Genomic DNA, 24,898 nt, shown 5'->3' with positions numbered 1-24,898 from the left:
AAAGACCTAGTGGACCAGATGTCACAAACACCGATTATTATATTATATCGTGTGACAACTGATCTCTAGCGTCTTTGCTTTACTCATCCCCTTGTCCACCCAGCATGGCAAATCGATGGCCTCCGTGTCAACTGTCATCCACTTACAGTTCATTGCCGTAAGTCAGTAAGTCAATTGTTTCTTGTTTCATCTTTTTTTATGTAGCACACTCCTTTTCTTGAATGGTAAATTGTTCGGCCATTGTACGCCGTTATTTTTATTTGTTTACTGCACCCTTGTGCTCAAAGTTCTCATGCCATTGCACGCCACCAGTGATTGGGCCCAGACCATTACTAAATAACTTCATTTCTGTAGTCACTTGTTCGCAATTTGTTTTCATCTGTCATTCGTGCCTGGATCTACACTCTGTCTCGTGATACTCAGATGTTTGACACCATTAGCACAAGATCTCATACAGTTCACTCATCACTATCAACAACTTCATCTATTCAGCTGAGTTTTTATATTATATTTTAATGTTCTTTATTATTTGTTTAATTGAGTTTAACTATTTTGTTTTATGCCACTTCGCCGGTTAATAGTATTTAAGGGCCCTCCCGTTACCCCTTAAATTTAAGATACTCTTTGATAAACTTCTAATATATATGGTTATTTGTTATTTAATTATTGTATAATAATAATATAATTGAAATCTAGGTCCCAGAGAGACCTTTCAATACTTTATATAAACATTAACTTAATTAACTATTATAAATGACGGGTTGAGTGTTTTCTGCTACTCTTAATAGGCAAGCAACGAGAAGATAATCCACTAAAGGTTGATTACAGACAGTATTTTTATTATATATACATACATAAACTAATAGATTCAATATATTGATACATTAACAAAACAAATGGTAAAACATCACCCAGCCATTAGCCAACCATACTGTCATTTGATGTTGGAAACCTGCCGAATGCTTCCCAATTAATTCTACTTTGAAATATGAAATGCCAGCTTTCGCTTATCTTGATTTCCGTTGTGCACTACCGTAGTAGCACGTAACGGATGAAAGGAACTGTTGGTTGCCGCCTAAACAGGCCGATACAAACAACCAATAACAAATAAAAACACGCCAGATCACTGGCTACAAGTTAACGGACCCAATGGTACGGTACAACTCCAAACACGTACACGTACTTAATGACCTAGGTATCGATAGTGCCGGACACGACTACTATGACTGTCGTTGGTCAAGTTACGAGAGGGAGAATGGGTGATTATAAGCTACGTGGAGCTTTACCGGGCAATACGCGTAATTTTTGAACACCGCTTCAATAATAGCGATTTAAACAGGCATAAGGTAAAACGGCATTCTAGTACAAGGCACAACTAGCCGTCCTACGATCTAACTGCTTCGTACGAAATACATATTATGATGTATTTGTTTCCTTTCGAAGGTGGCAGCAGTCCGACAATGTCCAAGTTAATGTGGCCAAAACGCCGATCTGGTTACCAGATTTTACTGCGTTGGCATTGCAGGCACGTCTTTAACCATTCAGCAATTTCAGCGTTCATACCTGGCCAAAAATAGCGGGCGTTGACCAAACGTTGAGTTGTTTTACGTTCGCCATGAGCTTAACACTGATTTTATCAACGATTCCACGCTCTTTTATACGAAAAAATGCTCATTAATTCCATTATAATTAATTATAATCAATTATCGATTTAATAATTATTAAATCGATAATTACACAATATTCATCTCATGTATAGCTTTCATAACACTATACTTTATACATCTACATGTATATTATCATAATTATATATATATATATATTGTTTGATAAGAACAAAACTAAATGTTCATTATTTTTTATCGCGAGAGTTACTGTAATTAATAGTCCCATATTTATTAGCCAATGATCAATATTATATGGTTGGACTATTAGCTTTCTAAGCCAATTTTCCCATCCTTAATGCGGACGTATAATCAAGAAATTCGTGTACTGTGTTAGATTCAAAAAGTAATTAGTAAACTCATATAGTTACGGATAAGTTTAAACAATCAATACGACATTTTATTGTTTAAGCTGTCTGCTACTGCTACTACTAATTATTTTTTTTTACATATACGTAGTACATTAAAATGTATACTATAGCTAAACAAATTATTTTTGTCTTCCTGGTGAAATAAGCCGCAGGGAATTCATAACATAGCGTGTTTAATTGAAAGTACTTGTAATTTTATAAAATCAAATGGACATTTTAAATACAATTATATAAAATATAGCTTAACATCCTTTTTATTCTTTAAAAATTTTATTATAACATGAATATACATTATTTTATTTGTATTAACATTAATTTTTTAAAAAAACACTTATCAGTGATATTAAGTAAAGCACTTAATGGTTGCACAAAAATAAATGCACACTCGCGTCATTGAATAAAATGAAAATAATATTTCTCGCCAACCATATGTCTTATATATATTTTGTAGTTTATAAAAACTACATTCAATTATCAACTAATAGTTACAATAGTTTTATATCAAATAAAATAATACGAAATGAACGTAAGTGAATTATTAACCGTCATAACTACATTCTTGCCTATGAAACCAAATGAAACTTTACGTGCATCTTTAGAAGTGTTATATTCAAAGCTATTTTATGCTCAAACAGGGTACAGTATCCCTAACAAAATTATCAACGTTAATGATTTTAGCGACCAAGAACTTATCAACGCAGTTAATCACAGTTACAAAGACCTTGTATGTGGGTATTCTTTTAGTGCCCTGTTGCATCTGGAAATGGTCGAAAAAATTCTTAAGCATCGAAATCGAATTTATGAGATGGTACCGAACGAAAAAATTCTTATGGCAAATTTATCTTTTGAAAATCAATCGAGATTATTACTGACCACTATGTACAACTTAAAATTGAACAATTATATAAGAATTTTTTGGATACTTCATTTATTTATGTCAGTGTTGCATAACTGTATTAGATCTTTAAAATATACCAATCAGTCACAAATGATGTGTCCAACAATATTTGGCTCATTACAAAGTATAATAATGCCTTTAACTTCATTAGTAAACAATTTTTGTCGCAAGGAAAATTCTTTCAATATCAAGCATGAAAGTTCAAAGTTTAAAATAAATTATGAAAAATTTTACAGTGAAAACCTCAGAGATCATTGGAATGAAGCGGTGCGTTTTATTGTTATGAATAAACAACAAATAACTAGTTTAATAGAACGCAATAAAAGTTTTGGTGTATCAACTGATGGTAATGTATTTTTTTCTGAAGAGAACTTGTATCTCAAAGATGTTTTCAAAAGAAATTCATTTAAAACAAAATTACAAGACTTCTTTGCCATTAAAATGGATTTGACGGGAGTTTTTAAGAAAATGGAAGATAATCATAACTCTGTGTTAAGAGAAGCAAATATAGATACCCAAATAAATATGCTACGTAAATTTCAATTAGATTTTTTTAATTTTATGAAAATTATAGTGTTAAGAATTATATGGAAACACTACATATACATAACGGATTTACCATCTGCCAAAGCAACTAGTTTTTATTTGTCGAAATTAGTATTCCTATTACCATATTATAATTTTTTACTGTATAATCATTTAAATAATTTCATAGACTTCTTTAAATTAGAAAATGATGAACATTTAAAAAAAATTTTTAATTTAATTGGAAGTCCTAAAAAAAACACATTTATTAGATCAGCTTCCAAGGAGATCATCGAAGAAATAAGAAAAGCATCGGAAGAAATCCTTTTAAAATTCGCCTTTAATATTGAAGCTGAACCTTTATCAATTGAAGACGATGAGTCAAGTAGCCAGTTTATTAAATACTACAGAACGAACTTGAAACAGGATTTATATTGGACAGAAGATGATTTATGCTATTGGATGAATGTCAGTTTACTTAGAATTGATACATTCATTAATTATGTAAAATATACTTTCCGCGGAATAAATTTTGATGTAATTAATTCATTTATCAATTTACCATAATGTATAATGTATACATAATAATTACTACCAAGTAATTTGTTTTTGACTAATTATTATCATTATAATTTCTATATATTATAATTACTATTATGATTATTTCTTTTATCTTAAAGCCTTTCAGAGACTGATTAACTCTTGTGTATCAATAATTTTTTTTGTTTATGGGTGACCGTAATTTTGAACTTAGAACAATTTTTTCAATATTAAAAGATGCTAATTAGTGTAAGTAACAAAATTTAAAAGTTCAAAGTTTAAAATGTTGAAGTTAAAATATAGATTTTTATAAAAATTATTTTTTGTCTATCCTAGGGTCACCTAAAATTAAAAATTGTTTTTTAGTCATTAAAAAAAAAAAAATGAAAGGTTTTTTCTAAAAAGGACTACCTTTTATTGCATCAATTATTATTATGTTAGACTATGGCTCCATAAAAATTAATAATTTAGTTTTTGTATGAGGATTTTTATTAGTTATAAAATTATTTTGGTATTAATTATTAAATAAATGTTTTTTGAATAATTTATTGAAGTACATTTGGATTAAATTTTATTATTTATCAATTAAATTTCGAATAACAATTAATTAAAATCAACATCAAATAATGTTTTGAGATTATCCTCAGTTTAATCGTAATTGAAAGAAATTACTAAAAATTCAAATTAATTTCATATGAATTAATTTTAAGTTGTTGATGATGATGCAAATAATTGAAATCATCATCTATATTTAAAATATTTTAATTTTTATGTTTGCATATTTAAACTGTAAAAACAATATTAAGACATACATTAATATGTGTATTATTGCAATTTTTCGTATACCAACTTTATTTTTAAATGTATTTTATGAAGTTAAAAATTCAATTTTAGATAGCATATATTTAATTAAATTATTTTTAATTTTATCAATAAAAAGTTCTAATATTTTTTATTAATTATTCATTACACTGATTTATACTTAAGATTATCCAAATACATTTTTTTTATCCACTATATTTTTTTGGCTTATTTAAGAATAGTGATAAAGTAGTACCACANCTTAAGATTATCCAAATACATTTTTTTTATCCACTATATTTTTTTGGCTTATTTAAGAATAGTGATAAAGTAGTACCACATATTTCTTATTAATTTTATCAAAAAAAATCTCTTTTGATAAGAAAACTTTTAAAATCCACTAATTATTGTCACAATTATATTTCGAATTTTTCTCACATTATTTAATATTGAAATATTTTTAATGATGATTTTTTATTAGATTGTTTTTATGTTATTAATGTTCATATTGACATACTTAATATATATTGATGTTGTAAATTTATCAAAAATTGCTCACATGAAAGTTTCTACTAACTTTAATGATGTTATACACTATATTTTTTTAATAATTTGATATTTAGTTTAATAATCGTATTGAAAACTATAATAATTTCAGTGGTATTTATTGTTAATTGTTGATAATAATGATCCATAGTACATCGAAGGTATCGTTAATTCGTCAGTTATTACTAATAGTGATAAAATTTATTTTAGTGGATAATTTGGCACTATGTAAGTGCGAAGAAAAAGCAAAAGAATTTTTTCAGTTGCAAAAAATTGAAACAGGTTATAAAATGAAATCTTTACACGAAAATAAAGATGTAAAAAGAGTACCTGTCGATCATTTTAATCATAAAATAGAGATAATTCATAATGACCTCTTATGTAGTTACGCATATTGTGTTTTATTTCAATTTAATTTAATATCACATTTTTTAAGCTTTAATAACAATTTAGGTCATATGATGGACAGGGAATCTGTAACGCAGTTTTCTTTTAAAAAAGAAATACAATTAATGTTGGCCACTATGTTGAACAGTGTAAAATTGAACGCATTATTAAAAGAAACTTGGGAACTTCTTATTTATTTCGAAAAATTGGACAACTATTTATGGGCAGCTGTTTCAGATAAATCCTTCGACAAAAAAAATGTTTTTCTTACACATTACTCTCTCAAAAAATCATTGAATATGTTTGTTGGTAAGAGTTGTGATCCAGAAAATGTTTTCAATTGGCAAAAAATTGGTTTAAATCGTCGTCAAGATATAATTATGCTTGAGAATAATCCAAGTCTATTGCATATAAGGGTTCGTTTGTCGGTTGCAAACAAAGCAAAAATAGACCAACTGATCACCCATAATCATTTAAATGGAATTTATATAACAAACAGCAATTTGATTACCCTTGAAACACTTTTATTGAAGAATGTTATAAATAATGATACGTCGATGAACAGACTACTTAACGAATTTGCTGTACATTTGAAAGGTTCATCCATATTAGATAAAATTCGACAACACCAAATAGAAAAACTAAATTTAAAACTTGATTTTGGTAAATATATAATATTCATTAATTGTTTCCTCGACTTGTTTGAATTTATAATGTTAAAAATTACTTGGAAATATATTTTATATGTCGAAGAGTTAATTGAAAAACCCAAATCCATCTCCTGGGTGAATATTCATAAATGTTTTTTCAAAAGTAACGTGTCTCAACAATTTATAGACAACAATTTTGTTATGTCAAATATTTTAACCGACTTCACAGCACACTTCACGCCGTTACTTAAAAATGTTGACCGTAACAAAAAAATCGAGGAAATAATTAACATTCTCAAAAACAGAGATATTAAATATTTAGACGAAGCTGCAGGAAGAGTGAAAATGGTAATACTTATCATTGAAACAAGGTTACATGATATTTTACCAGACAATCACACTAAAATAGATTTAGATAATTTAGACGATAAGACTTTAATTGATCAATTGTATACGTTTTGCGCAAAAAATAATATACAAGTACCCTTTGATGATTCACCGGATTCAGTAAAACATTGCATACTTAATGCAAAAATGTTCATAGAATTTATTAAAAAGTTATTGCGTGATGCTCATGTCAACATAATACAATCTTATATTCGATCTATGAACGATAAAAACGCAACTAATTTATAATTGCATTATTCTATATTTTCATTTTAGTAAAACTTATACAATTTATTATAATAAAAAATGTGCAGCACAGATTAAATGAAACAATTTTGTTTTCAATGAATAAAAATGAGTCATAGTATGGTACTTTATTTGTGCCATTTTGTTTATTTTAACCAGATTTTAATAGTGTCATCAGAAGTCAACGATTAGCATTATTAATGAACAATAACTTCTAATGATAAGTATTTAATTATTATATTATAAATAATAAAATCGTATATGTGAATGTTTTGTTTTATTTATAAATTCATTCAATTTATCTTCTAAATTATAACTACAGTTTTATTTTTCATTGTAATTATGTTAATATTTATTATATCTTCTGATATTTTAGAAATTAGGCATTTTTTAAAAATTAAATTTTCAGGAATTCAGTAAAAAATAATTATGGTTTTCCTTAAAAAAAAAAAATGACTCCTTAATAAATTCATTATCTTTTGAATAAGATTTTTATATATGCCGTAAGTGTCATTTTTTCAAACTTATATTTCATATGTAATCCAGATACTAGAGTAACCAAAATAATTTCATAAATAATGATGTAATTAGATACGTTAACAAACCAATATTTACAATTAAATAAAATTTAAAAACTTGCTGCTGTAATATTAAATGCCGTTCTTTTAAATTTTTGAAAATCCATATAGTTACCATTGACATTAAATGAATAATAATTTTGTAAAGTAATCCGTTATACATCTAAATACTATTAATTTAGGGTCATCTTAAGATCTAAAAGAGCAACGGTAATTCGCAATTGATATAATATAAGCGTCTTGTAACGATTTCTTGATAATTCCCAACAAACTCAAATAGTCACGAACTATTTCCCTCCGAACTCAATCCCTTTTGTTCTACACAACGATCACTTCTTCGTTTGGGTACACAATTTTTTTTTTTAATTCAAATAATTAAACTCCTGTTGTAAACCAAAGCCGTTTTGACTTCAGGTTTTTTTAATCTTCCTCGAAAACGATTTTTTTTAAGTAACGTTTACAATTCTGGTTGTTTGTCGTTTCCCCTCGTATTGGGATCTGCTATTTTATTCTTGCTAGTCGTTTTCTTATGTTTAAAATAACAAGCAGCAGTGCTCTTGGAGCAAAGCAATATAACAGGATTGGAAAGAAGAAACGTAGCAAAAAAAATTCATTCTCATCGCGTTTTAACGGTTACCCCTTGGCCGGCGTTTTTCCTCGTACCCGACGGCAGCTGCCTTGTTCGTGGCGGTCAGAGATGGCGTCGATTTTTTTATTACTATTTTAAACAGCAGCACCCCTCTCCTTCTACCCAGTACATGTTGGGTTACATGTGAACCATATAAACATTGCCTCAGCTTCGATCCGGCAGATGGCTGCACCAACTACACTGACGGACCGTTTCTGTAATAACCGCGCGCTTCCAAATTTTCCCTGTGGAAGAGTCGCCATGCGGCTATTGTGACGACGGCACTATCTCCGAAACTTAAAAGTCGAGAGTGAAATTGATTAAAATTTGTTTTATTTATTTTTTAATTCCTATTCGATAATATGCGTTGTGATTTGTAGTTACGTATGTTTTACTTTTGTTTTAGACATTTAAATTTACTTGACACTGTTTTTCGTGCGCTATAATTTTTTATGGAAGCTAACGACAGCAGTGAAGTTCGGTCTACCGGCACGCCGCCTTTCAACGGTAACAACTGTTGCAGCTCGTCTGTTGGGGTCAAAACGTCGGATACTTCTTCTGGTTTGAAAATTCTCAGTAAAAATTCAAACGGAACAAGTAAGTAATTTTCTTAAGATTCGGATACACGACGGGAAACTTCCCAGTAAGAAGTTTAAGTTGAGAAAAAATATTGAATAAAAACTGCTCGGATGGTTCCAAGTTCTTATAAAACTTTAGATTACCGTTAACTCGGAAGAAATGAGAAAAATGTTAATATTCATACACTTTTTATTTTTAGCATAAATTTGTATCTTAAATAAAAATATTTCAATAATCTCTTTGTACTCAGTTATTACTTACATTTTGCTTATGTTTGAATTCATGTATTTATTTCGTTAATTCTATGGGTTTGACACAAAGTGGGTGCGTTTTATTTCTGTTCTTCATTTATCTAAGAGTTTTTTAAATATATTTTATACTTCAAAAATAAGTGTGCAACAAAATCTAACATTCAATTTTTATGTTCAAATGATATACATTTGTTTCATTGTTAACTCTTTGAAGCTTTAAGTATTATCATAATTAGCATTACAAGTGTCATTGTTTTATAGCACCATCACGAAATATTGGTTGCAATTAAAATAAATTTTTATGTAAGTTAGGGAAATTTTGATAAAAATTTTTTTTGTAATTTCATCTTGACGTTTTCAGACAACAAATGTAAGACTTTATTTTCATATAAAATATTTGAAAAATATAAACTTTCATGATCTCATATATAATCATTGGTTTTTTATATTCTAATTTTTTTTTTTTTTCTAAAAAAATGTTTAAATGCCTATGATCTCAATGCGGAGATTTTTTAGATAAGATAATAGATAAGTAATGAATAATTTTAGATTGATATGTGAAAACGAGCGATAGGATTTTTTCATTATATTTAAAAAATTGTTGTAATGTAATTATGATTACGGTATCGAAACGAATCGATTTCCCTCTAAAAAATCTATTTGTTTTTTATTTGGTCTTATCCACGTCAGTATACATTTGATTATGCGAGTCGATTTTTTTCAAGTTAAAATTGACTTCAAACATATACACAATGCTAAGAAAGAAGACAGTCATAAAAAACAAACTATATCAACCAATAAATAGGACATTAAGTAATTTTTTCACTTTTTTTTACAACATTCTTTTTTTTTATGAATATACTTTTCGACTGATTTATCTGATGATATGCCTCGAAGCGTAGAGGTTGAATCAAATGTATTTTTTTTCACGTCATTATGTACATAATTTTTTTTTTTCATAACGTTCTATCTCGTTACTCATTTTTCTTCTAAGTATTTTATGCGTTCGGCGTCACGAAAAAAAAGCCAAATGCGTAATTTAAAGTTAATTCCGACGGCGGGAAATATTTCTTTTGTACATTATGTAACAAATGTATAGATATAGAAGTTGAAGTTTTTCTTGAGACTCAAACGGCATGCTGCGTTTTTTAGGCCATAATATAGTTTTTATTACAGTCCATTTACGTAAAACGCTACTGTGCCATAAACATTTTAAGTATAGGATATTTTTGCGTTTTGATTTTTTCTTAATGTTAACTATTTTCATCAGTTTTGAATAAAATTGTAGTTTTTATTTAGTACAAAATATTTGTTTTTTTTTAATAGTTTAAAATATATTAGCTAAAAAGTTAAACATATTATAGAAAAATATTTTTTCCAAATAGTTAAACATTAAACATCCAGGCCCGGTTTAAGATTGACAAGATAGGAGGGGGTGAACGCCATGAACTCATGAGCTCAAAAAATGGGCTCTTTGAGTTAATTTTACTAGTGTGTTATAATTAATGATTTAATTATAATTATTCTGATTTTTTTTTTTACTAATCACTTTTAAATGGTAGCAATATTTCCGCAGAGGTAAAGTCTCTATCTCAAGTTACCACCCCAGGTCCATATAAGTCTTAATCTAGCCTTGTAATCAACAATCAGCTAAAATTTCACTCTGATTTTCTCATATAAACTGATATGTTTAAAGTATATTTTTGTCAATTCAGAACTCAAAACGTTTTTTTTAACTGAATAATATTTTAACGAATTTTTAGGTATTAGTCCAAACTAAATTTACATTTTTATTTTATATCAAAGAGAGACTAAATACATATATTGTGTTTAATATTATGCATATTTATAATTATATTTTACCGATTTACTATTCAATCTTGAGCATAACTCATTCATTTTTTATTTAATTAATAACAAAAACCATTAGAGATATTTAAAAAATTAAATAACATTATAAAAATTACCTAAATGGTTTTAAATTTGCAAATATTTGCTTTCAATATAATTATAAATACTGAACCAAGTACTCGGTTGAATAAAACTAACTATATTTTAAATATATTTTTAATTTTAAATAAAATTAGCCATAAGGGATCAATTATTTTAATGAAATTAAGTTTATTTGTGTATATATGTTTATTTATCTAAAATAGTATATTGAATTAAGTAATCACATGATCATTAATTTCCATTCAATTAAATAATTACGGCAAAGACAAAAATAAGTTTAATGTATTTAAGAAATAATTTAAATTGACAAGAGAAACTAAAACACATGTAACAACAATATCTATTTTTTATTTAAACTTTAAAATGTAATGAATTAAATTGAGTAAGAATGAAAAACTTAATAAAATCTACTACTAAATATACGTCTATATTATATACAAGTATATAATTGTCTACAGTCGACTAATGCTTGAGTATACTAAATTTAGCACCAAAAAGTAGAATCAAATTATAAATTGAACCAGTAATATAGCTCTTTAAAAGTGTTTTGTAAAATTGCTTTATTTAACACTTAAAATTGTTCATGCCGTTTAAAGGTTAATAAATTAGCCACTTTTATAGACTTAAACTTTGATTTTGTTCAGCTTTCGCCAAGGAAAAATAAATTTTAAATATATCATTAATTGAATATTTTCCACCATTTTCGATTATTAAAAATATTCTTTAATGTATGGCTTCCTAGTAGCATTAAAACAAATCTTCCTTAATATAATGAAATAATAATAATAAACTAGAAAAATTTTTACTGAAAAATTAAATATTGTATTCAGTATTAACAATCTGATCATTTTATAATTATCGAGTAATCAATAACTACATAAAATTAAATGGTTAGAATATATACTTTTAGAATGAACTTTCTTTTTTACTATTCAGGATGCTCAAAGGGAGAAAAATGCTTTTAATGTAAATCATTTTTATAGAAATGCCATGTCAAGTGACCTGTATCTTATATTTAATTGATAGTAACAATCAGTACAAAAAAATTTAATTATATCGGTGATATTTAAAAAGTTCCTAGAAATATTTTTGTTTAATTTTTTTAGAACATATACTAAACATTATGAAACTCAAAAAATAATTATAAATGTTGTTTTATAAATTTAAGATTTTTTCTGATTGAACGCAGCTAAATTTTTTTTTTTATATAAATTCAAGAAATTTAAAGTTTTCTTTAAATAATTTTACATTATATCTTATTTTAAAATAAAAAAACCCCTTTAATGGTGTATTGTTGATGAATATTATTTGTTATTTTATGCAATAATATTACAACGAATATAATTTTTCTATTAGATGTTTAAATTTTAATATTCCTAGCTTTCAAAAGAATAAATATACCATCAAAACAATATGGTTAAAATTTCAACTTCCAATACTGTAAAAACAGATGTAACTAATAAGTCAAAACAACAGCGATTTCTCATTGTAATCAAATATTTCTTCTAAAACAAAACGTCTTTGAGACAAGTAATAACAATTGGTTGTTTAAAAGTTAGTTATGAACTTTATATTTGACCTACTTTCTTTCTTCCTGTAGTTCAAGGCATCGGTTGATGTATCTTAAGTATTTTTTCAGTCATAATAAAAGAAATCTGAGCGCGCAATGATATTTGCCTCAGGCGCTTAAGTTTTACAAAAGTCTCCTGTCGATTTACACTGCTAGTCAGGATTTCATTAATATCAATTATTAACTGATTAATAATGTTCTCATATCAACCCTATTCATTATCTTAAAATATAAAAACAGTTTTTCATTATTAATACCATAGCATTAATAATAATATAATACAGTAAAATAATACAATAATAGTATTGCATAAATATTAGTTACTTAAGTTAAAAGAATATTTTTCATTTCTTTATTTATTATATAGATTTTAAGAATACACCGGAAATAAATTTTATGTTTCTTTCAAAAATGTAATAATTTATGAAACTTAAACGATTCTTATCTACATCAATTATTATATTATTAACTAAATAAGTATACTTTGGATATTTAACAAACCATATAAGTTAGGGTTGTTATAAATATGTACTCATTGTAAAAAAAATTCTTACATGTGGTATTGTTCTAACCGTATGATAATACATTGAATTACATTTAAATTATATTATTGATTGTTAAATAATTAAAAAAATTTACTATCTCACTTAAAAGAAAACAAATTACTTTCAAACTGAATCACTTGGCCTTTTGTTCTCCTTAAGGATTTACAACAATACTAATTTTGCGGATAACTACTAATCAGTTATAATGAATACAGTTGTTATGGAAAAGCATCGTAGGAATTATCGAACAATTTTAAAACATTCTTTGTACTTGAAATAAAAAAAAAAAATTGTTTGACGCTTAAGTCGTCCATTTTTGTTTTTCCAAGAACCGTTGCGAAAACGTTACAAAAACCGTTGATCCCGCAACCGATACTGTCCAACCATAATATTACACTCACCCTGCCGTTTCTCCATTGGACCGGGTAAGCCGTCCGGAGAGTAGACGAGTCGTTGAAAAAAAATAACAACAAAAAATAGCATCCACCCCTAAACAATACCGATAGAGGGTAGCGAAATGGCGGACGTTACCCTCGTTGTAGCGCTCACCCTTAATTATTCGAGTATGAACGGGTCAAAAAAACCCAACCTCACCGACAGTGATCCATTGAAGCGCCGACCCCTGTTACCTAAACCCCAGAGTTAATTTTTTTGGTGGGTGGCCAAAAAAATGTTTCATTATAGTTTTTTTTTATGCAAAAGGGTTCTTTTTTGCGCTAACTTGAAGAGATGACCTGAGAAAGGGTTGAAGAGTAAAAAAAATTCATAAAGACAATACACTGTTGTGCGGATCTCACGCAGGGTATAATTTTTTTTCTACTACATAATATATTATAATGTTTGGTCGTGGACGAGCATTTGCATGCATCAGGCAGATTATATCCATGTAAAACACCTGTGAATATATTCTCACGTTCTCATGCGTTCGCCCTGTTTTCTTGTACACTACTGCCGGCAGCTGAGTATTGTTTTAGATTGAAAAAAATTGAAATATGAAAATTAGATAGTACTCTTTTTTTTTTAGTGCTATATATTTCTAAAAAGATATTTGCATGTACGTGAACAACATTCAAGTTGGTTTTTTTGGTCAATATTTTTTTTGGTTCTGGGATCTCTTCAAAAAATAAGTTCTCATGATATATGAAAGACCGATTTTAACTAGTACTGCAACAATGTTATTCAAATGGTTTTTAAGATAATACTTATTTTTATAGTTATAGTAAGTCACTTATTATGGTGCAATATCGTATTTATAAGGTAACCATACTCAAAATTTATCGTATGCTAAGTAGAATAGTCTGATGCATATTATCAAATAATAATAATTATAAATGAATGAAAATAGTTTATTAAATGTATAAGTATTATTACTTTATGATACTTAGGCAACGATAATTCTGAATTACTATTTAGTTGGTGGGTTGTACACAGTAAAATTACTAACTGAAAATAATTTGTGAATAACCTATTTTATAGTCATTAAATTATTAAGATGATTTTGTCGAAAAATGAATAATTATTTATTGTATTTCTCCAAGTAGATATTATCGTAACCTCATGTTTTTTTATAGTCTTGTCTCAGAAAAACGTGCAATATTCAATATACTTAGTATTTTGATATGTTCACAATAATATTTGTTTCATTAATAAAAATATATTTTTAGTTAACTTAAAATATTTTATAACTAATAAATTTGATACGAAATATAAAAAGAAATTTTTTATTTCCAATTAATTATTCATCCATAATAACTATTTTATAATTTAACCTTAAATTTAGAAATTTCTTAAAGTTATTCGAAAAGTGTTTTATTGAAATGTTAAAACAATATGATCTGAGTAGAAAATAATCCTACATTTTTTCTATTAAAAAAAAAATACTCACCATCAAAACAGCTGGAACTAATTTATTAAAACTCATTATTATGCAGCGGAGTGTACCGCCAAGACACCCGGACCCTATTTTAGTTATCTTTTTTTTCCTAAGAACAACACAGGTATGCCTATATTGATTTTTTTTTTCTGTCTGAATAATATATTTTTTCTGCTGTTTCCCACACATAAAGATATTCTTGGACTTTCAAATGATAAAAAATTTTGATGTTAATGGCCTCGGTCTAAAAAAAAACAAAACAAAAAGAAACACCGGTTCTGCCTGAAGGGTTCACATATTCTGGGTGTTTTTTTTTACAACTTTTTTTCTGTTTAATTGTCATACCATGAGATTCGTATACGTTTTTGAATTATTCTGAATAAAAAAAATGTTTAGCAATGTGTTGGTAAAGAAAATGAAAGTCACAGACTTATATTTATAAGCAATTATTTTATGTTCTCTATAAACATATAAATAAAATGAGCACATTTTATTTAAATCTCGTAGATTAAATATTATATTACTTTATACTGAATATTATTATTTACTCGACCACAATTACTTATCAAAAAATTTTAATCTACTTACGAAAAGGTGTTTTATTTTAACCAGACTGTTGACCTCGCGTCATAAAACGCCTGTATAATAGTATTTGATCAGTTAACGCATCAAATCGTATACCCGAAGATGACCCTGAGGCCATAAAAAACGTTCATTTATATAGTACTACGAGGACAGATGGATGCACCCTAATTGATATATACCTATGATTTTTTACGTTATGGTCTAAAAGATTTTATTCTGTCTTTTTTCAATATCTCGACGACGTTTATTGTCAAAATCATGTCATACATCTGCTGTTTTACATTCGGATTTACTTTTTTAAGGAATTTGAAATACAATAATAAAAGTAATTTTGTAATTATATTATTTTTTTAATAGAATTGAATCGATCTATCGACAGTTTAAACTTTGATAGTAATTAAAATTTTTAAAAACTTCTAATATTTTATAAAAATAAAAAATAAATCGTATTACATTAAAAAAACTAGCTTATTTATTTCTAATTAGGAGAAAATTAATAATTGTTTTTTCTTCTACTCTACTTTGCCTTTATTTATTTTCAGTGTAAATTATGACTATAAAAATTTTTAGATTTAAAATAATCTTGCAAAATACGCTAAACTGAACAACAAGTCATAAAAATAACACTTTATTTTTTATTGGTTTAAGCTATACTCATTTGAATTTAATGATATAAACATATACTTATTCAATAATTTACCCCTGAACTATAATTTGTACTTTTCACTGGAAATGTTTTCAGAAAATTGTTAAGTCCTCTAGTTCATTATTTTTTATAGCAAAGATTAAATAGTAAAAAAAGTTTTTATCTTATTGAAATAGATTTCTAAAAAGTAAAAATGATTTTAAAAAAAACAATACATTATTTAATCACACATAATTTACAAAATATAAAAACACTAGTACAGATGTAAAGCTGTAAAACAATTACTTTTTTAATTTAACCCTACATAATTATAAATTAATGACAGAAAAACAACCCTAAAACTGTTTTATCTTTGAACAGTTCAACACTTTAGTTCGTCCATTTTAAAAATAACACATATACAGTGGTGGATGTCGTATGTAATGCAGCCTTGAAAACGAGTTCAACCCTCAGCTGCTGTCCAACGCGCGTTGTGCAATAATTACATCAAACTGTGGCCCCCAGGTCACTCTGACCCAGGAAGTCGTTATAGAATATAAAACAGGCGTAAGACACATGCAGGTTTGTAAACAGAAGGAGACCCTTCCTTCCCCGGCATTCTTGTGAAAAAAATAACCATCACTGTTCTGACCATCAACCCTTTTATCGGACAAAAAAACAAAATAACCATTAGAGTGAATAATACTCGTCTTGGTTCACATTATGTTAATGTCAAGTTAAGATATGTTCTTTGTACCTCTTTTAGTATAATAATACAATTAATTTTAAAATAAATTTTATATAAAATGTTGCAATACCCAAAATAAAAATGTTTTCAGTTGACGATATACTGGAATTTTTATAATTACAAAATAAAACTTTTCCCAATTTTATCACCTTTATAAAAAAATTTTTATTTTTTAATTCTGACGTGTAATATCAACAGAATTTTTTCCAATCTATGTTTTAAAATTAAACAACTAACGTTCGAAGAAGTTTAACTTTTAATCAAATAATTATGTAAAAATTATGTTTCGTTAAATTGAAATTGACTTTTTCATCATTCTTGGTATATTAAAATTATTTTGGCGCCATTGAATAAGTTAAAACTTCCAATAGGCTCGTATAATGCAAGTGCAAGCGGCTACACGACTTTATGACGTCATTACAATATTTATGCGTTTAGAACTAAAAAAAAATAACAGCTACATTTTATTTGCCCTCTTTTTTTAATGCCATTATTTTTGTCGCATCATTCGTTGTGTACAACATTCGAGTAGTTTCTTTAAAGACTTTTAAAGATTAATAAGATTGAAGAATATTAAGGCAAAAAAAAGAAACTCTCCACAGACCTTATAATATAAAATATTGGTTTCAATAACGAAAAAAAAAAATGTATATGTATACATACATACAGAGTGATCCGTTTATCATAAACCATTCAATTACACCCAAAATAATTACAATATTGAGAAAAAAATGTTTGTTTTTTTTTTTAAGTAAAATATATTTCTTGATTTGTCAGCAATTAGTTAGTTTGTATCATCATCCCTTATACTTTATAAGAGTTCCAACTTTATTTATTTAAAGGCAATATATACAACGTATATTTAATTAGCTTATAAAATAGGAAATTATCTAATTAAGAAAATGACTGATCGATATACAATTTTGGAAGTTATTAACATTTTTATATCTGGGCGAAAGATAAGCGGTCAAGAAATGTCTAATGATATAAATATTCATAACCTCGCCTATCTACATTTTAAAACGTTATTAGTTACAAATACTGATTCGAAAAGTTATAATTAGCCTATCATTTTATTAATTAAGTAATTTTCTATTATTTAAACTAGTTAAACATGTATGTTGTCATTAAATATAAATATTTTTTTACACTTATAAGGTGTAAAAGATGATGCCAAAATGTAATTAATGTTACAACTGTTATATCAAGAAACAATTGTAGCTAAAAAACTAAGATTTTTTTTCTCAATATTGTATTTATTTTGCGAGTAATCGAGTGGATTATGATAAACGGATCAATTTGTATAAACGCTTATCAAGAATTTAAGGAGTGCACAGGCACATTTATTATCAGTGACATGACTTCTAAGTGTTACTACACAGTTATGAAAATTTCAAAATTATATAAAATAATTTTATTTCTTCACAGCCAAATAAAAACTTAAATAAAATGTTAGCTATTTAGATTTTATTGTCCGTTATCCCTAAAGCTGTGCTCTAAAAGTTTAAGGAACATAAACAGCGTACTTTAAATGTGATACATTAAAGAATTTTTGGTTGATATTTATATTTATAAAATATATTTTTTTTAGTGATCATGACGTCTAACCCAAGCAACGAGGCTGAATTACAACTTTACAGGGTAATGCAAAAAGCGAGTCTATTGGCTTATTATGATACGCTTTTGGAAATGGGTAAGGTTACATGTGTTTAAATTATTTTGATAGTTTAAATCTAGTGATATTAAAATATTCTATCTTTAATGAAAAGATATATAATTTGAAAATTGTATTTCTTAGTTTATTATTTTGTCATAGTTTACCTTAGTGTATAAGTCATGTATACTTGTCATTGAATTTGTTATATGAAGTATTTTATTAAAATTGTTCGTTGTTCAAACTAAAAAGCTTTTTCTGTGAACAGGAGGTGATGATCTTCAACAGCTTTGCGATGCAGGTGAAGAAGAATTTCTGGAAATAATGGCGTTGGTAGGCATGGCATCTAAACCTCTGCATGTTAGACGCCTTCAAAAAGCACTCCACGAGTGGGTCAGCAATCCAGGTACTAAATGCATTTTTTTTTTTTAATACTGTTAATGTTTTGTAATTACAAAGTTAGATCAGATTGCCAATGGACCGGATTTCTGTTAAGAAAAAATGTTTAAATTAAATAACAGGCACGTGATATTTTTTTATCGATCGCTGATTCCGGATGCATTCATTGACCAAATGTCGCGGCTCGTCATTACTATTATAATTATAAGCCCACCTTTCCTACAAGGGTTACCTAGAGCATCGTCATTATGCGAGAACGATACACGTGGAGCGTATATAAACCACCTTGTGTGCATGTATTATGTTATTACAATGTAGGTCGACTAATAATCGCTAATATTACTATCATGTCGTATTCTTCACAGCACACTTATTTTTTTAATACGCGTAGTGGCATCAGAGAATGACAATGAAAAATAAGGCATCGGTACGAGAGCAGTTGGTGAGCCACTAGGTTAACCCTTTTGTGATCAGTCCTTGCTTTTATCGTGTGTTATCTGCTACCGACAAATCGGATCTATATATGTATATATAAAAAGAGTGCATTAATGTTTTGTCTCTTATGATGTTCTTTTAATGAAAAAAAAAAAACTATAAACAAAAATAGAACTTAATTGAATTTTATGGTTTCTTCAAAGCTTACGAGAAAACTAATTATTTATTAATGTTTTAAGTGAAAAAAATTTAAACCTATTAAAAAACTACACAAACAGTTAATTTTAACTTGATCAATTATTATAATTATAATTATAGTCATAATTCTAATAAATTCAAATATAATTTCCTACTTAATATCTGAGAATAAATAATACCCTAAAATTAAAAAAAAAAATTTTTCGGGATTTTTCTTTTCTTTTCAAATATCGTACACTAAAAAAATTATTTAATTGTTATCATGCGTTTGAAAAAATGAATATTATTTCAGTGATATTTTCATTTTTTGTCCCAAATATAATCTTGAGTTTATTCATACAATGATTACATGCATTAACTCATGAGTTCAAACTGTAATCTCAAGGTGAACTTTTTTTGAGTGAAAAAAAAATATATACGATTTTTCCTCTCCATTCTGTTCTTCACAGTTGCAAATAAAATATTTTTGTGGTGTAGATTTTCATCAGGATTTCCTATTAGTAAGGTTTTTTATCAACTATATCTATATCGCAATGCATAGTACGATAAAAGTCTGGTGTTTCTCCTCTATTTATTATTTTTTTTTTTTTTGTACAAGAAAAATCGCTCAGTATGAGCAAGACAGAAAAAAAATCCGAATCATAAAACCCTCTATCCTGTTGTTCTGCTCCTACTTCCTCGTTGTTTTCCAAAACTACTTCGTCGATGTACCGTGTTCAACGACACGGCCTATTGTAACGTAAAAAAAAAAAACCGTATAAAAAGCAACGAGAAAAATAACTGCAGGGAAAACTTAGTTCGATCAATTTTCCCGCAGCAATAGAAAAAATGCGCACTAAAGAATTTACAGCACAGAACTTGCCTGCGTTATGACTTGTTTTTTCGTGTGAATGATAATTACTTAAGTAAAATTTATGTTTATAACACGCATCATGAAAAGTTTACTTAAAGTTCGAAAAAAATTGTTTGGAGTTCAATAGCTTTAAAATTTGAACATACTCATACAATACAATAAAATTAATCAATAATCAATATTACTAACAATATATATTTTTTTCCACAGCCATGTTCCAGACTCCTTTGTCGTCTCCAGTATCCACCGCCACTTCCACAGTAGTTCTTCCTTCTAATCCTATTCGTCCTTACCTCAGTGCTTGTCCTAATCCTTTAATTCAGACGTCCATTCATCATGGATATTACACGCCTTTGGGATATGGTTATCAACCACCCGCTTCACCATTGCCATTACCTAGCTCCACCAACCAATTACCACAGGTATATTTCACTTTTTATACATTTCGATAGCATTGTCATTACAATGCAAGATTATTCAATAAGTTGTATGTATGTCTTGCAAACGAAGATACGGTGTGTACATATTAATAATATATAATTATAAACACAAATATTTTTTACCGATAGGTTGCCCAAACCAGCGAAGCAACCACTTCAGCCGGACAAAATTACGGAGATAGCAATAGTCCAGCTCAAAGTCCAGGATCGCCTTTACAGTTATCTCCAGCTTTGGATGAATCGCAAATATGTAGATTAGCAACGTCTGCAAAACAACTAGTACATAGGTTACCACAATACCAACCAAAAATGCAAACTGCTAAAAGAAAAATGAACAAAGAGCTCGAGGTCGAATATAAGTTCATTTTTAATAAGCGAAATGAAGATGAAAATTAAAAATTATACATGATTTTTCAGACTATTATGAATATGTCAGAAGAAGATCCTAAGCGCATAGAAGCAATAAGAAAATATTCTGCTATATACGGACGATTTGACTGCAAAAGAAAACCAGAAAAACCTTTGACGTTGCACGAGGTAGGTAAAAGTACATAATAAGTGACACTTATAACAAAACTAAAACACTTTATCATGTTAAATCAGAGTAAACACACAAGTCAATAAAATCATCATTTAGTGATAGTCATTATTTAATTACTTTTAGATCTCTGTAAATGAAGCTGCCGNGTGTTTACAAATACAGTTAATGTTTTTAAATCAAAGTAAACACACAAGTCAATAAAATCATCATTTAGTGATAGTCATTATTTAATTACTTTTAGATCTCTGTAAATGAAGCTGCCGCACAAATTTGTAAGTTGGTACCAGTACTGTTGACGAGACGTGATGAATTATTTCCGTTGGCTAGACAAGTGGTTCGTGATTCGGGATATCATTACTCCAAAGGACATTCTAAGTATTTTTTTATTGTTTTCTTTTTAATATTAAAAATAAGAAGTTTCGATAGTAATTATAACATTTACCATGCCACTTATTATTGTTTATAGGAGTATTCACAGTTATAGAGCGTTGAGTTCTAACAGTGATGAGTACAGATCCAAGAGGCAAAGACTGGACGATCAAGACGAGTTTCACAAGATCCGGCGTCAAGTATGCAAAATTTTTCATTCGTACTGAAGCCTACGGTTAATTTTACAATTTATAATTTTTAGGAACGTTTGGAACAAATAGCGGAAGAGTTGCTTACGATGAACTCGCGTAGAGACGAATTAAATAAAAAATCTAAAGAAGACCCGGCGGTACAATATCAGCTGGAAACTCTCAAAAATCGACAAGCTCAGCTATTGGTCGAACAAAACGACTTGCAGCAGAACAAGTATTATACAACAATTCATTAGCACCTCTAAAAATCTTTGATCGCTTATTGTAATGCATTTTCCTATTGTTACAGATCATCGAGAAGAGATAGTACGAGCTGTAGGGATTTTGACACAGACGATACGGACTCCCAACTTTCTTATAGCAACGCCAGTTCACCATTACAGGTTAGTTGATAATTCTTCTGTATGCTCTAAGGGCATTACTTATCTTGGGTAACTTATTTCTAGGATATCGGCGACTCGAGGGATTCAATGTCTAGGAGTATGGATTTCAATAACGACGGCAAAGTATCCTCGCAGAATACAACCGGTAATCAGGTAAAACGTGCTCACGGCGGTGATGGCGAGTGCGGTGATGAATATGCATGCGGCACCAGTCCGCTTTAGAGAAACTTTGGTCACAAAAACTTAATCTAATATTTAAAATAACATCCATTGGCTAATGAAAGAACCGAGATTGTTGATAATTAACGATAACAATATTATTTCTAAAAAAAGAAAATCATAATTTGGTACCTTCAAAAAATCAATATCGTTGACTCAGTGCTCAGTGCATGATCACAAAAGTTTTAATTTCATTTCGTCAAGTGCATTTTCATTAAACGTTTATGTTTTTTTGTATTCTTTTTCCCAGTTTTTTTTTTTCGAAGTTTTTACGTAATTATAAGATATATATTTATAATTATTGATTTTGTAAAATTCGTTTAAATCATAAAATTACTGTAATCATTTCTGGACCAAATAATAAACAGCACTATGTCGTCGGCGTTTTTCTTATATTTTCAGATAAGTAAATATATCGTTTAAAATGACAACATACTCAAGTAAGATTTTTAATAGTCAAACGACAATCTCGGTAAATTAACTAAAATTATTTAGTAATTGAAATTATAGCTTGGACCAGTCTCTAGACTTTTTATAGTAAAGTGAAGTAATATATATTTTGGTTGGAAACTATTTTTCTAATTAGATATATTGCTACAAATTGTATATATTTAAAATACATTTTAATCATAATAGGACAAACGATTTATGGGACAAGTAATATATAAATATGACTTAAATACTTTCAGTTTTCGTACCAATTTAGCAAAATATAGAAGTAGTGGACATAAATCAGTCATCTACTTGGACTATAATTTATTTTTTAGACAGAATCTCCTACCTAAATTTACAGTTAATTTTAATTTTTCTTGAGTATTGATTATAATTCAAAATGAAAATTGTCCGACATTAAAGATCCTATGGACGGTGGTATATCAAAATGTAAAAAAGTTGACTAAAATTTATTTTCATCAATTAATTTTTCCTTTATCATAGTATATTTCTATTAGTGTACTATATTAATTTAATTAATGTACAAAATATAATTTTGTCACAACTAGTTTATTTTACTATCGATTTTTCAAAGTAGTCTTTTGCGCACAAAATATATAAATCGTCAGAAACCTATTTTTAATTTTGGAACACTGTGATACAGTGACTTTAAAAGACCTAACTTAAATATTAAAATTTTTAACTAAGGTATCAAAATAGGGGTTATTAACTTAGATATTAAATTTTTTATGTACATAACTAATTTTTTTACTAGGCATGTATAATACATTAACACATTTTTTTAAAATTTAATAACCACATATTGTTCAGTTTATGTTTGTTTTAGTTTTTTTGCTTTATGTTTATTGTTAAAATCAGGTACGTAACAGTTTTTTTACAAATTTTAATTATTTAATAATTTGCATACATTTTGCTTGGATTGCAGCTTATTTAATCACTTTGATGTAATAAAGGAAAAAATAATATTTATATCTAATATACAATTGTTCTTATTTCAGAGTAATTTCTCTAGTATTCGCGAGTCAGATAAAAATGAGACGGAAGAATTTTGCTGTAGTCCAAACGATAAAAATGTTGTTGAACCTTTTTTCAGCGATAAAGTCCAAGTAACTTAATCTTAGTAATTATGTTACTTTTTTTTCATTTCAAATAAATAGCACTATTTAATGAAATTTTACTTTAGGTCATATCCTCCTCAAGTGGAGGAAATATTATTGCAGTCACTAATCCAGCATTGTTAATAGCGCCAACTACATCACTTAAGGTGGAACCTCTGTCTCCTGAGTAGGGCGATTAAATAGATGATATATATTTTTTCTTTTTTTGTAAAAAGAGTATATAATTGTTAACTGTTGTTAATTAAATTTATTATTTATATTTATTTAATAGGTATTATACTTTCGATTATATATTATGTTCCTAATAAATAATAATTACTATAATAATTGCAAAAGTGAGTTTATGTTTATCAATAAATAACAATTTTTCAAGTAATAAAATATAAAATTATATTAATTTTAAATATATACAATTTTTTTGTTCGATCTTTTAAAAATCTATAACCAAAAATACATTTACATTTAAAGATCAATTAAAAATTTGTTTATTAATTATTATTTAATACCTTGTTAAGTTTTGTAAAAAATGTGTTTTTTACAATACTTTATTCACGTTTTAGATTTTATAATTGGTAAATAATACAAAAAAATTGAAAAATTTAGTTCCAAGAAGTCAACCAATATTTATCCGCCTTTGTTATTTAACAGAATTTTTAGTAAAATTTAGCTCGCAA

At 27.5% G+C, this 24,898-nt stretch overlaps 1 protein-coding gene across 5 annotated transcripts; it reads left to right on the top strand.

The window, feature by feature from the left end:
- The first annotated feature begins 8,456 nt into the window (after positions 1-8,456).
- Positions 8,457-24,584, top strand: LOC126906691 (NGFI-A-binding protein homolog). 5 transcript variants are annotated; one of them, XM_050687432.1, is made up of 13 exons: positions 8,457-8,818; positions 18,542-18,643; positions 18,873-19,010; positions 20,700-20,911; positions 21,059-21,277; positions 21,347-21,466; positions 21,712-21,845; positions 21,937-22,039; positions 22,102-22,265; positions 22,341-22,434; positions 22,498-22,587; positions 24,105-24,226; positions 24,290-24,412. In XM_050687432.1, the coding sequence occupies exons 1-12, from the start codon at positions 8,674-8,676 to the stop codon at positions 24,219-24,221; spliced, it is 1,638 nt and encodes a 545-aa protein (XP_050543389.1). In that variant the 5' UTR covers positions 8,457-8,673; the 3' UTR covers positions 24,222-24,226; positions 24,290-24,412. The 5 variants fall into 5 exon arrangements, 4 of the variants coding, with proteins under 4 accessions (XP_050543389.1, XP_050543388.1, XP_050543391.1 ...); XM_050687431.1 differs by having other exon boundaries at positions 8,458-8,818; positions 24,105-24,212; positions 24,290-24,584; XM_050687433.1 differs by lacking the exon at positions 8,457-8,818 and adding an exon at positions 18,465-18,483 and having other exon boundaries at positions 24,105-24,212; positions 24,290-24,584.
- The last annotated feature ends 314 nt before the right edge of the window (positions 24,585-24,898 follow it).

The sequence above is a fragment of the Daktulosphaira vitifoliae genome, unplaced genomic scaffold (genome assembly GCF_025091365.1).
Source record: "Daktulosphaira vitifoliae isolate Bord-2020 unplaced genomic scaffold, ASM2509136v1 Scaffold_5, whole genome shotgun sequence".
NCBI classification, from domain to species: Eukaryota; Metazoa; Arthropoda; class Insecta; order Hemiptera; family Phylloxeridae; genus Daktulosphaira; species Daktulosphaira vitifoliae.
Note: the sequence above shows the minus strand (reverse complement) of the source record. Positions and strands in the feature narration are given on the sequence as shown.